Genomic DNA, 14,564 nt, shown 5'->3' with positions numbered 1-14,564 from the left:
ACAGATAGCCGTACCATAGGTGCAACCACAACAGAGGGGTATCTGTTGAGAGGCCAGACAAACGTGTGGTTCCTTAAGAGGGGCAGCAGCCTTTTCAGTAGTAGCAGGCGCAACAGTCTGGTTGATTGACTGATATGGCCTTGCTCTGCTGGTACTGTGAACGGCTGAAAGCAAGGGGAAACTACAGCCGTAATTTTTCCCGAGTGCATGCAGCTTTACTGTAGGGTTCAATGATGATAGCGTCCTCTTCGGTAAAATATTCCGGAGATAATATAGTTCACCATTTGGATCTCCGGGCGGGGACTACTCAGGAGGACGTCGTTATCAGGAGAAAGTAAACTGGCATTCTACGGATCGGAGCGTGTAATGTCAGATCCCTTAATTGGGCAGGTATGTTAGAAAATTTAAGAAGGGAAATGAATAAGTTAGATTAGTGGGAATTAGTGAAATTCGGTGGCAGGAGGAAGAAGACTTCTGGTCAGGTGAATACAGGATTATAAATACAAAATACAATATGGGTAATGCAGGAGTAGGTTTAATAATGAATAAAAAAAATAGGATTGCGGATAAGCTACTACGAACAGCATAGTGAACGGACACGAAGCCCACGCCTACCACAGTAGTACAAGTTCATATGCCAACTAGCTCCGCAGATGACGAAGAGATTGAGGAAATCTATAATGCAATATAAGAAATTATTCAGATAGTAAAGGGAGATGCAAATTTAATAGTCATGGGTGACTGGAATTCGAAAGTAGGAAAAGGACGAGAAGGAAAAGTAGTAGGTGAATATGGACTAGGGTTAATTAATGAAAGAGGAAGCCACCTTGTGGAATTTTGCACAGAGCATCACTTAATCATACACTACTGGCCATTAAAATTGCTACACCACGAAGATGACGCGAAATTTAACCGACAGGAAGAAGATGCTGTGATTTGCAAATGTTTAGCTTTTCAGAGCATTCACACAAGATTGGCGCCGGTGGAAACACCTACAACGTGCTTACATTTCTCATACACAAACAGCAGTTGACCGGCGTTGCCTGGTGAAACGTTGTTGTGATGCCTCGTGTAAGGAGGAGAAATGCGTACAATCACGTTTCCGACTTTGATAAAGGTCGGATTGTAGCATATCGCGATTGCCGTTCATCATATCGCGACATTGCTGCTCGAGTTGGTCGAGATCCAATGACTGTTAGCAGAATATGGAATCGGTGGGTTCAGGAGGGTAATACGGAACGCCGTGCTGGATCCCAATGGCCTCGTTTCACTAGCAGTAGAGATGATAGGCATCTTATCTGCATGGCTGTAACGGATAGTACAACCACGTCTCGATCCCTGAGTCAACAGATGGGGACGTTTACAAAACAACAACCATCTGCACGAACAGTTCGACGACGTTTGCAGCAGCATGGGCTATCAGCTCGGAGACCATGGCTGCGGTTACCCTTGACGCTGCATCACAGGCAGGAGCGCCTGCTATGGTGTACTCAACGACGAACCTGGATGCACGAATGGCAAAACGTCATTTTTTCGGATGAATCCAGGTTCTGTTTACAGCATCATGATGATCGCATCCGTGTTTGGCGAGCGACATCGCGGTGAACGCACATTGGAAGCGTGTATTCGTCATCGCCATACTGGCGTATCACCCGGCGTGATGGTATGGGGTGCAATCTATTGGTTACACATTTCGGTCACATCTTGTTCGCATTGACGGCACTTTGAACAGTGGACGTTACATTTCAGATGTGTTACGACCCGTGGCTCTACCCTTCATTCGATCCCTTCACTACCCTACATTTCAGCAGGATAATGCACGACCACATGTTGCAGGTCCTGTACAGAAAACGTTCGACTACTGCCCTGGCCAGCACGTTGTCCAGAGCTCTCACCGATTGAAAACGTCTGGTCAATGGTGGCCGAGCAACTGGCTCGTCACAATACGCCAGACATTACTCTTGATGAACTGTGGTATCGTGTTGAAGTTGAATGGGCAGCTGTACCTGTAAACGCCATCCAAGCTCTGTTGGACTTAATGCCCAGGCGTATCAAGGCCGTTATTACGGCCAGGGGTGGTTGTATGGGTACTGATTTCTCAGATTCTATGCACCCAAATTGCGTGAAAATGTAATCACATGTCAGTTCTAGTACAATAGATTTGTCCAATGAATACCCGTTTATCATCTGCATTTCTTCTTGGTGTTGCAATTTTAATGGCCATTAGTGTAGCTAACACTTGGTTTAAGAATCAGGAAAGAAGGTTGTAGACATGGAAGAGGGCTGGAGACACTGGAAGGTTTCAGATATATCGTGGTAGGACAGAGATGTAAGAACCAGGTTTTAACTTTTAAGACATTTCCAGGGGCAGATGTGGACTCTGACTACAATCTATTGGTTATGAACTGTAGATTAAAACTGAAGAAACTGCAGGAAGGTAGGAACTTAAGGAGGTGGGACCTGGATAAAGTGAAAGAACCAGAGGTTCTGAGAGTTTCAGAGAGAGCAGTAAGGAACAATTGACAAGAACAGGGGAAAGAAATGCAGTAGAAGATGAATGGGTAGCTTTGAGAGATGGAATAGTGAAGACAGCAGAGGATCAAGTAGGTAAAAAGATGAGGGATAGTAGAAATCCTTGGGTAACAGACGAGATATTGAATTTAATTGATAAAAGGAGAAAATATAAAAATGCAGGAAATGAAGCAGGCGATAAGGAATACATACGTCTCAAAAATGAGATCGACTGGAAATGCAAAACGGCTAAGCAAGGATGGCTAGAGGATAAATGTAAGAATGTAGAGGCATACATCCCTAGGGGTAAGATATATACTGCCAACAGGAAAATTAAAGAAACCTTTGGAGAAAAGAGAACCACCTGTCTGAATATCAAGAGCGTAGATGGAAAACCAGTCCTAAGCAGAGAAGGGAAAGCAGATAGGCGGAAGAAGTATATAGAGGTTCTATACAAGGGAGAAGCACTTGAGGGCAATATTATGGAAATGGAAGAGGACGTAGTTGAACATGAAATGTGAGATATGATACTGTATGAAGAATTTTACAGAGCACTGGAAGACCTAAGTCGCAACAAGGCCCCGGGCGTAGACAACATTCCATTGGAACTACTGATAGCTTTGGGAGAGCCAACCGTGACAAAACTGTTTCATGTGCTGAGCAAGATGTATGACAGGCGAAATACCCTCAGACCTCAAGAAGAATATAATAATTCCAATCCCAAAGCAAGCAGGTGTTGAGCAGGTGTGAAAATTACCGAACTATCAGCTTTATAAGTCATGGCTGCAAAAGCCAACACAAATTATTTGCAGACGAATGGAAAAACTGGTAGAAGCCAACCTCGGGGAAGATCAGTTTGAATTGAAATGTTGGAACACGCAAGGCAATACTGACCCTACGACTTATTTTTGACGATAGATTAAGGAAAGGCAAACCTACGTTTCTAGCGTTTGTAGACTTAGAGCAAGCTTTTGACAATGTTGACTGGAATACTCTCTTTCAAATTGTGAAGGCGGTGGGAGCAAAACACAGGGAGCGAAAGGCTGTTTACAATTTGTACGGAAACCAGATGGCAGTTTTAAGAGTCGATGGGCACGAAAGGGAAACAGTGGTTGAGAAGGGAGTTAGACAGGGTTGCAGCCTATCCCCAATGTTATTCAATTTGTATACTGAGCAAGCAGTGAAAGAAACAAAATAAAAATTTGGAATAGGAATTAAAATCCACGGAGAAGATATAAAAACTTTGAGGTTTGCCGACTACATTGTAATTCTGTCAGAGACAGTAAAGGACCTGGATGAACACTTGAACTGAATGACCAATCAACAAGAGCAAAACGAGGATAATGGAATGTAGTTGAATTAAGTCAGGTGATGCTGAGGGAATTAGATTAGGAAACGAGACAAAGTAATAGATGAGTTTTGCTATTGGGAAGCAAGATAACTGATGATGGTCGAAGTAGGGAGGATATGAGATGTATACTGGCTATGGCAAGGAAAGCGTTTCTGAAGAAGAGAAATTTGTTAACATCGAGTATAGATTTAAGTGTCAGGAAGTCATTTCTGAAAGTATTTGTATGGAGTGTAGCCATGTATGGAAGTGAAACATGGACGATAAATAGTTTCGACAAGAAGAGAATAGAAGCTTTCGAAATGTGGTGCTACAGAATAATGCTGAAGATTAGATGGGTAGATCGGGTAACTAATGAAGGGATCCAGAATGAGATATTCACTCTGCAGCGGAGTGAATATCTCATTCTGGAAACATCGCCCAGGCTGTGGCTAAGCCATGTCTCCGCAATATCCTTTCTTTCAGGAGTGCTAGTTCTGCAAGGTTCGCAGGAGAGGAGTTTGGAAGGTAGGAGACGAGGTACTGGCAGAAGTAAAGCTGTGAGTACCGGGCGTGAGTCGTGCTTCGGTAGCTCAGATGGTAGAGCACTTGCCCGTGAAAGGCAAAGGTCCCGAGTTCGAGTCTCGGTCGGGCACACAGTTTTAATCTGCCAGGAAGTTTCATAATGAAGGGATATTGAATAGAATTGGGGAGAAGAGGAATTTGTGGCACAGCTTAATTAGAAGAAGGGATCGGTAGGTAGGATGCTTTCTGAGGCATCAAGGGATTACCTATTTAGTATTGTAGGGAAGCGTGGTGGGTAAAAGTCGCTGAGGGAGACCAAGAAATGAATACACTAAACAGATTCAGAAGGATGTAAGTTGCAGTAGTTACTCAGAGGTGAAGAGGTTTGTACAGGATAGAGTTGCATGGTGACCTGCATCAAATCAGTCTCTGAAGACCACAACAACAACAACACGATAATTACAGCCCACACTAGACCTCTGTGAGTAGCTGAACTTTAATTATACCCACCCTGCAGCAGGGGCTTGGGGGCACACTGAATTTGATTTTCGAAGCTGGCTTGAGGCACCGCTCTGGCTGGGCATTTATCTTCCCCGGCTTTCTTAAGGCTGTGGGCTCCTGACTGATTCCTTCAAACATTCACGCAAGACAAGCGCTTGTTCAAATTTTAGACGTTGAACCAGTGGAAAATTTTGAGCGAATTGAACAGATGTTGTTTCTTCTACCTTCTGTTTGGTGAAGACGCCTGGCGCCACTCAAATAGTGGGCTTGTCGATTGGTCAGTTCGCCCCAGCAAAGTTTTTTCGGTCTCTGTGCACGGAGAAGAGGCAGCATTTTGTGCAGAATTAATTAGTCACTGAGCATTCGTGGTGCCGGTATGTGGTGAGTATGATCTGCGCTTCTGTGTGCACTTGGAAGGTGATTTTGAAGGGGAGTCAGATCAGTCTTTCGTGTTAAGAATTTTCTGTCGTTTTTAGTCGTTTGTCAGCAACATTATGGGGTTCTCGCAAGTGATAATTTTGCTATTATTTGATTAGTTTCAGAAGGGGCCACACTTGTCTTTGATTCGGTCACAATCACTTCTTGCATCATGATCCCAATTAATACGATATTGCAGTGACTGTGTTGTCAAGAAGAATGATGCAATGTTCCTTCTGACATGCATGCTTGTAAGCTTGCATTCCCGAAGGAACAGGTACTGTGTCGACTACTGCAGTTATGAAATATACATGCAGTTGCAACCATGAACAACCATCAGTGCCGGGCTGGAATTTCCGCTTGTTGTGGGCGGTCGCCTTAACAATTTTATCTGTGCACGCTTCTAGGACTGCTCCAGACTTCCATATGTCTACCGCCCCATCACTTGTATGTCAGTTGGATTCCCGCTACTGCAAGATCGTCATGAATGTCTGTTTCTTCAGACAATGTTAAAAATACATTTTACCAGACTCAATGGCAAAGTGACAGTCATAATACTGTAAGGTGGCATGGTCACCAGACTTTCATTTCTTACACATTCCGACCTCACCATCGTATTCTGCGTATCAAGACGTTTCATTCGAGCCCAAACTCGATAGGGTAGAGTCAGTTTTACATATTTCCATTTAATCGATATGCAAATCTAATAAATAAATCGCAAGTGCGCACCGAGATTAAAAAGTTGAGGCTGGCGTACACAAACATTCAAGACACAACGGCCACAGGAGTTTTTGTTCAGTGGAGGCAACCAGCCCGCTGGAAAGTCCATAGGAGGGTGAGTTAGCATGCAGCTGCGCCAGCCAGCCGACCACCCACAGAACAAAACAGTTTTTGCCAGAGAAAAGAGATAATGGCCTGCGTGTTCACCTTAAAAGCAAAACCCGCTGTATTGTTTGGAGAGCCCCAGCATACGCATTTTTTTGACCTAGTGCGCAGTTCAGAGTTCTCACAAGTGGACAATAAATACCTAACGCAGATGCCATATATTTCTGGTTTGGTCAGCTTAGCCATTCTCCTGTTTTCTGACGCAAAGAGCCGGAGGAGTGAGGGAAAGACAGTGGATAATATACCCTTTCACTTTTTGCGTGGAGGGCAGTTGTTCCAGTGACGCTCTTGTAGCAGGAACACGCAGCGGGAGCTAGTGCGCTTGTGCGTGTACGCAGAGAGCGAGGAACAAAGTCTCTACTCAGTATTGCACTGACAGAGCACCTCTGTCGCTAGTGAATCGGAGTCATACTCTATATTGAGTCGCTCGTGATTAAGCGTTTGTTCACTGTGTTGGCCGCGACACTTAATGTGCGGTGTGAACACAGACAGAGTATTAGTTAGTGCCTGCAAGCGAACATTTAGTGGCATCGTGGTGGACTGGTTATCTGAAAGGTGTACCAAACCAATAGTTAGACTAGGAGCAGATAGGAGTCCGTGACTTCATCAAGGCGTAGTGAGAGTTCGATTGGCGAAGGTCAATCCAGATAGAAAGAGATAGTTTTGTTATTTTTCAGCGGCGAACGACGCAGGCAGCAGTCGTCGCAGCTCATAGTATTGTGCGCTACAGCGTAGATGAGCCCCATCTTTCCTCCATTAGAAATAACATACTTCATTCACGTCACTCCATTACATTTATCACGCGACAGCCTCGACCGTACTTAGAAAAATTCAATCAGATAATTATTCAAGTTGAGTAGGCGCGGCTCTCAGCCGTTCTGCCGAGTAAATAACATTCTTAAAGAAAAGGGATAAAAGAGCTTTCCCACACTTTGTATATAAATATCATTAACAGGATTCCTAGCCATAAGAGGTGACCTCCTATTCTGAAAAGAACCCAGAAATTTGTGTATCAGTTTATAAACAAAAGTTTCACTTGATTTTCTTAAACTTTGCAATAAATAATATTTTCCGTTCGTTTAATGTTTTCCTTACACTAACTAGCAATACTCCAGTATCCAAGTATCCTACTAGTTACGTAAGAAAATAGAATATTGTGGTGTCTTTTCCTTACAGCGCACGACTCCAGAAGATATTTATTGCTGAAAGTTTTTCAGGCATTTCTTTTTGGTTTGTTAGGAGCGTCTGTCTGACTTCTGTAGTAGTGTGGGGTGGAAATTGCTTCTTGCAGGAGCCAAAGGGTACTTGTCAGATCAATCCGTTGCAAAACTCATCAACATAACACCCACACACTGACAATACTAACGACAAGTACGTTTGTCTCCTTGAAACGCTATGGTGGCAATCCAAGCAATGTTGTGAGTGATGGGTTCGTAGGCAGTATGTCATACTGAAGTTTGGTTTGGTCCTGGAAGTGTGCTCGTACAGCCAAAAGTGTTAAGGCGACTGCTCGCGACAAGCGTTACACCTGGGTTCGAGTCCATGAATCTTTGTGTGTGAGCAAATCATCATTCATTTTGCACTCCTTAATCAACCTAATTCTCAAACAATGATGATCAGTGTAATGCCAAACAGATTACACTCACGGTACCATAGTACTAGGATTTTATATGTGTTAAATGTTTTCCGATATTCAGGACTACTACCACTTTGCGAATAAATGTCCATTTGAAATCAACTTACTTCGTTGAAATTTTCTCCAATGTGTATACAAGCACGCCACCCCACCTCCTGCGGTTTTTAATCTGATGCACCGTTTAAGAGAAAGATACTAGAAAGAATTTAGTAAAATTCAACCCCTGATCGGTCCATCTGAAATCTATAGATTTCCGTTGCGCGATTTCTTTGTGATAAAACACAGGGCTTAATTCAGTTAATGTTCATGTAACTTCAGACGACTTGGCATCAAAGAAAGTTACAGAATTATGATCACTGTTTTGCTCCATACGAAGCTCGCTGCTACGAAAAGTTCATGTTACTCGTACATGGCAAAGTGCGACCCACCGAAGAAGCAGTTACCAATGTTCAGAGGTTTTCGATATTTTAATAAACAGTGGGCACCTTTCACATGGAGACCTAAGGCGTGGTTCGCACAGAGGCGATACGATATGCTACATGATTCGGTGTAGTAATGGTCGCGCGACGCGTCGCTTACGAGGTCTGTTCAAAAAAATCCGGAACATTCGTGATTTCTCTCCAGTGGTGTGTTGGAGTGAAATGCGGTTGGCATCCCTGCACACGCCTGTGTTTAACACGTAAATGCCGAAGTTTCATTGCTGTATGTATAGAGTAGAACGTTGTGTCGCACAGTTTGCGAATTTCGAGGTGGCAGCGTTAGAGGAGTAACGCGTCTGCATTAAATTTTGTGTGAAACTCAGGAAAACCTTTAAGAGACATACCAAGTGATGCAGGGAGCCTGCGGCGACGACGCTCATGTCAGGAGCGTTAACGAAATAGTGCGTGCCAATTGCAGATTGACTGTCCAAGAGATTGCAGAAGAATATAACATTTCGGTTGGATCCTGTCATGAAATCCTGACGCAGCATCTTGGAATGCATCGTGTTGCCGTCAAGTTCGTCCCATGGCTCATGAGTCAAGACCAGAAAGACCTTCGCCTAGGGAATCTGTGAAGAGCTTTTGCATCGTGCAAATGAGAACGAGATGTTCATTAAGAGAATCGGAATTGGTCATGAGAAGTGGGTCTACGCTTACGAAGTTGGGGCCAAGATTCAATCTTCACAATGGGTTGGGAAAGGTTCTCCAAGACCAAAGAAAGCTAGTCAGGTCAGGTCGCATGTCAAAGCAATGCTGATGTTTTTCTTTGACTTTGAAGGATTTTTTCATCACGAATTCGTGTCACAGGGACAAACTGTTAATCGATGGTACTATCGGCACGTGTTGTGACACCTGCGAGAAAATGTGAGAAGGAAACGGCCTGAAATGTGGCGAGACAATTCACGGCTCTTGCATCACGATATCGCTCCCGTACATTCATCTCTGTTGGTACGTGACTTGCGCAGAAAACGAAATCACTGTGCTGCCGCATCCTCAATACCATCATTCATACCCTTCAGATCTGACCTACGGCTTATTTCCAGAATTGAAAACCCCCTTGAAAGGACGAAGATTTGCAACGACAGACGAGATAAAAGAAAATTCGCAGACGGCGCTTCGCACGATCCAGCGAGAGGAGTACCAAGACTGCTTCTGGAAGTGAAAATGCGTTGGGAGTGATGTATCAATTGTGGTGGAGAGTATTTCGAAGAAGACCATGCATATTAAGTATAAGATAAGTGTAAAAAAATTTGTGGACAAAGTTCCGGAATTTTTTGAACAGACCTCGTATGGGGGCGATATTCCTGTTTCCACTGGCACGATGCGATACAATACGCGATGCGACCTGTATTACGACAAACAACAAAACAGCCCGAATGAAGTTTCAGGCTTACTTGCAGTCATGAGCTCTTCTGAAAAGAGCATTATTGTGGTTTGTTAATATTTAAAGCTCAGAGAACTGAAAAAGCAAAGGAAGTACTGCGTGCACCCATACAATGCCATTTGTATCAAACAGTTTGGCTGGCGTCGGCAAGTGATGATCGAAGGGATAGCTGTTTCAAGTAGAATTCTACGGTTACCAGTATTTTGAATGCTGGCTCCTATTTTGACTGGGCCAGAGGTGGGATTCTTCCTATACATCGGCCAGGGGACCTAAAAGTGGCGTAATATAGCGCTGAAACTGGTTGATCAAATAAAAGGACTGGAAATTAAGACGGCTGAAGGTGTTTGACTCTACGATTTATACTGAGCAGTCGAGCAATTAACTGTATAAAGATGGGCTTACAGAGACAATTTGGCAGTGTTTTCTCGTGAGCTCTCTTAACACGAACAGAAATTCCATGAATTCTACAGAATGAGTCCAGACGATTACCACTTTTTGGAGCAACTAGTATCAGCTGTTCTGACAAAGCAACACATATTTGTACACCGTCGTGGCACCCAAAGATTAAACTTCAACTGTAACCACATCTGTTCGTTGAAGCATCGGTAGACAACTTCTATTCGAAGCTGCATGTTTAAATCTACTGAACCTGGAGCTTCCTCATTTTGTATACCTGCAGGTAATATTGCCAGAACCTTGAATAGAGGCTCCTCCATTTCAGTTTCGAAGGAAGTAATTTTTAGAACACGATTAACATTTTACAGTTAGCGACCAAACCCGTGGGTTTGTTATCTGAATAAGAAGCAGCAGCAAGCAAGTTTTTGGAAGGTAGGAGATGAGATAGTGGCAGAATTGAAGCTGTGAGGGCGGGACGTAGAGCACTTGCCCGCGAAAGGCAAAGGTCCCGAGCTCGAGTCTCGGTCCGGCACACAGTTTTAATCTGCCAGGAAGATTCACGAAGTTCGTGGATTAAAAACGATGATACAGATTCCACAGCAAATTCTTCCCTTTTTCTTTCATTCCCGTCGCTATCTTCCTCGCTACATCTGCTCCTCGAATACGATTTGCTAGTGCATTACCACAGACAAGGCTTTTCTCAACAAGTTGGTCGAAAGATATCATCTTCGAACAGTCCTCTTGACTGAACGAAATGCTGACTATACGCAGGTCAGAAAGGAATACAAAAGTCAAGACGTCTTTCCAGCATGAAAGCACGCGTGCGAGTGGATGTTTCGGCTTGTATCGACAGCAACACGAAACAAACCCGCACAGCGCGGCAAGTGGCCACAGTTTCGAATGGGGGGGTCGTAGATCGTCGCTGCCAAATGCCAGAACGTAGCCCGTATTCACGCGAGGCTGCAAAGAGGTACGGCTTTCCTTCAAAAGTTAAAAACAATTTAGATATGTTGGCTACATTACTTAAGCAGCTGTAAAATGCACCGAAAGTAAAATGGCCAGCGATTATATTTTTCACTGTAAACTTTTCAAAATATGCGCGGTGTTATATGAATAACTACAGGCAACAAAGAAAAGAAAACCAGTTCATTGTCAAGATCTGACGTAAAGCTATGAGAAGCGGTAAAATAATTTTTGTACCACATAGTTCCCTCAAAGTCGAATTACAAAGACTGCGTAGAGGAGATCGTGCGTGAATCCCAAAACAGTGTTTTTTAATTTTTTGCGCGAAAAGTAAAAGATCCGCTTAGAAAGTAACTTACAGCGACGGATGTAGCTTTGCTTCATCCATATAAAACATTTTTGTAACGCAAACCTTATGATTTGAAATTTCATTCCCAGCCATTTTTCTCTTGGCATTACGGGGCATGTATGGGTTTGGATTTTTTACCAAAATAGTGTGTCATCAACATACATTAGCTTTTTGCGAAGAGTCCTCCAATGCCCGGGGTAAACCATTTACGTAAGCCAAGAACAGGAGCGGGCCAAGCAGTGAACATTGTGGTAGAACAACTTCAATGTTTTCCAACTCTGAATTTAATCTTATTCTCTTCCTATATATTTGTTACGTGGCTCTCCGTTTTCTACTGGTAAGATACGACTCCATATATGCAAGAGAAAGGCCCGTAACGCCCTGCCATTTTAGTTTCGCTATTAGATCTTTATAAACTACATAATCAAAGACCTCGGTAAGATCACAGGAAATGCCAGCAGGACATTTTTTCTTGTTTAGTTCTTCCACAACTGAATTCGTGTGATTATATTTTGCTTTCTTGGTAAAGAAGTCTCTACAGCAGCCAAACTGAGCTGTTGTTAAGAGGTTATTCTCAGAAAGATGATTCAGTGTTCTGTTCTAGTTTACCTCCTCTAACAAGTAAAATAAATAAGTAAAAATAGAAAAGAAATCTAAAAAATGGCGACGTAGGGAGGAAGGAGCTCGGTGTATAATTACAGGTCAGCTGCTTATCACCATTTCTATAAATGCTGCTGCAGACTTCAGTCTTTCAGGAAATACACGTTTACTCATCGACTGCTATAGCTGTGTTATTGTCGCCTTTAATGTTCTTTGCGACGAGCTTTGATATTACTTACCCTTTTTTATCCTCAGTAGCATCTCAGTGTCGCTTACGTCGACGAACTGGCCGTATCCAGCTTGCAACGACAGATTGAGGAAGCTGTACTCATCATTGTTCTGAAACAAACGTAATTACTGTGATTGATACGTGGTGTTTCTAAAACCATGCGGCCGATGTTTGAGCTTGCGCAACTGGAATGTATCTCTGAAAACAACTAGAGGGATTAATTCAGAGATAGGCGAAATAATAGTATCATTTCCACAGTATAAGAAATATACAGCGGCCTTCACGGATGTGCCGGTGGTTCGCTGTGTGGCTCCTACCAAAATGTTAGCTGGACATACTGACTGCGCTATGTGGCGGGTTCTAGACCCATTTGTGTTCCATGGTTGCGACTGCTTTACTTTCATTCTTTGGGGAACCTGAGGGTTGAGACAGTTGTTGACTGCATAATAGTTTATTGTGCAGCTATCTGCTTTTTGAAGAATTAAAATAGTGTAAAACTACTGTTAACGGTTTAGAATAATTCGAGCTAATTACAGAATTAGGTAGAGTGTTGCCTTATCGCTCGGCTCACATTATACGTGCCGCCCTTTTTACAGCAGTGCTTCAGAAAGCTGGTGATGGTGTTTCGTTGCAAGACCACCCCCGAGGCATTCCCCCAATAAGACTGACTAATAACAGAAAACCGTTGCTGGTTGTGGGAAGTAATCGCTACTGCAAAAAGGAAGGAGCAACTTGTCAAAATACAGATGGCCTGATCTTCTAAGGATTAACTCGTTCCTACACGAATGGAAACTTACACTAACGTTGAGGAAACAGAGGGAGGTCATAAGGAAATTGGTGCTGGATTATTACAAGGAGCGCTCTATGTCACGTCCTACGCATGGTAGAACCTAGATGACGTCTAATGCTTTTCGCAGAATAGATGGCCATATACATCGTAGATGTACACTTAGTTTCAATGCTCTCAAAGTATAATGTATAATGGTTCCCATCTTTACTGCTACTAAAGTAAATTATTTCGTAAAAATGTGTTCACAAACCTCGTTTGAGTAACGAGTTCGTTTCTTCTGCAGTTCTCCAGCATTGAAGGCAACTGGAGAATAAAAGAGGGGGACATCAGTGTTTCAGCGGAATAAAAACTATCAAGTCTGTCAAGATCCACTTTTCCTCTTCACGTAGATTCGATGGTCTAAGAGATATAATTCCTTGCTTTTCGTTAAAATAAGACAAAAAGATTTCCAATCTTGCTGCGTATTTATATTTCAGTTAAAAGTTGCAGATGTTTCACACACATTTTTTTCCAATTATAATTCGCAAGTACAACCAAAACGTGCTAGTTATTATAACAGAACAAAACAGAATCCAGATTACTGACCAATATTCACTCGCGCCTTATACCAACTAACTCCGATACAAATTGGCCAGCGATGCTGATGTAGCATCGCAACTCAAAGGGGCTACAATTACATATCGATTGTTTATGACGAAGGATACAATGGCGTGCTGATAAATAATGCCTCCGAATTTTTACGTGAAAAGTCTTAAAGCTTTTTAAATAAAAAACTTGTTAACATTATGCATCTTCATGTCTAAATATTTATTTCCCAAGATAGTCACCTTGACGACGAACACATTTCTCCCTCCTAATGAGAGAACGGTTTGTTGATACCGTCAATGTAGACTGTTAGACTTTGCTCACAGAGCCACAACCTCATCTCAGCTTGCACCACTTAATCACTATCGAAGTGAAGCCTGGAAGGTGTTCTGTAAGTTTTGAAAACAGATGAAAATCGGATGGGGGCAAGTCAGAACTATTTGGAGGATGATCGTTGACAGTGAACCCAAGGAATCTGATTGTTGAAGATGTCGCAGGGCTCGTGTGTGGTATGACTTTGTCATATCGAAGGAGAGGATGCTTCATGTGTGGGCAAAATCTTCTAATTCGTAACTCGATTACAGCATGCTGTTTCTCACGCACCGACATAGTTAACGTTACACACCGTATGCTGCACACTATAATTCGGAGCTCTCTAGCGGCAGAGGGTTGCAAACGTGTAGACATGAAGAATAAAGATGTAGAATGTTAATAAAATCTCTTTTATGTAATAATTTTAGGAGTTTCCAATAAAAAAAATAGGATGCATTGCTTTTCAGCAAGTCCGCATTCAGTTTGCAAGACAGTAATTTATCATGAAGCTTACACTGCAGACATTGTTCAAATTAGAATATAATATTTATTTAAATAGTTACAATAATAGATTTAATTCATTCAAAAATTTCTTTATAATCAAAGCAAACACAACTTTTTACATTCTGAAATATTTTATTATACAGTTTAGTATATTTCTACCTAAGTAAAATA

The 14,564-nt window shown here is 42.6% G+C and overlaps 1 protein-coding gene across 1 annotated transcript in view; it reads right to left on the bottom strand.

The window, feature by feature from the left end:
- Positions 1–14,564, bottom strand: part of LOC126094810 (ionotropic receptor 93a) — a 155,040-nt gene that overhangs the window by 28,672 nt on the left and 111,804 nt on the right. The window contains exon 7 of the mRNA XM_049909383.1: positions 12,213–12,312. Coding sequence (XP_049765340.1) covers positions 12,213–12,312 — 100 coding nt within the window. The remainder of the gene's footprint in view (positions 1–12,212; positions 12,313–14,564) is intronic.

The sequence above is a fragment of the Schistocerca cancellata genome, chromosome 8 (assembly GCF_023864275.1).
Source record: "Schistocerca cancellata isolate TAMUIC-IGC-003103 chromosome 8, iqSchCanc2.1, whole genome shotgun sequence".
NCBI lineage: Eukaryota > Metazoa > Arthropoda > Insecta > Orthoptera > Acrididae > Schistocerca > Schistocerca cancellata.
The sequence above is the reverse complement of the archived record's forward strand: the minus strand, read 5'-3'. Positions and strand labels throughout refer to the sequence as shown.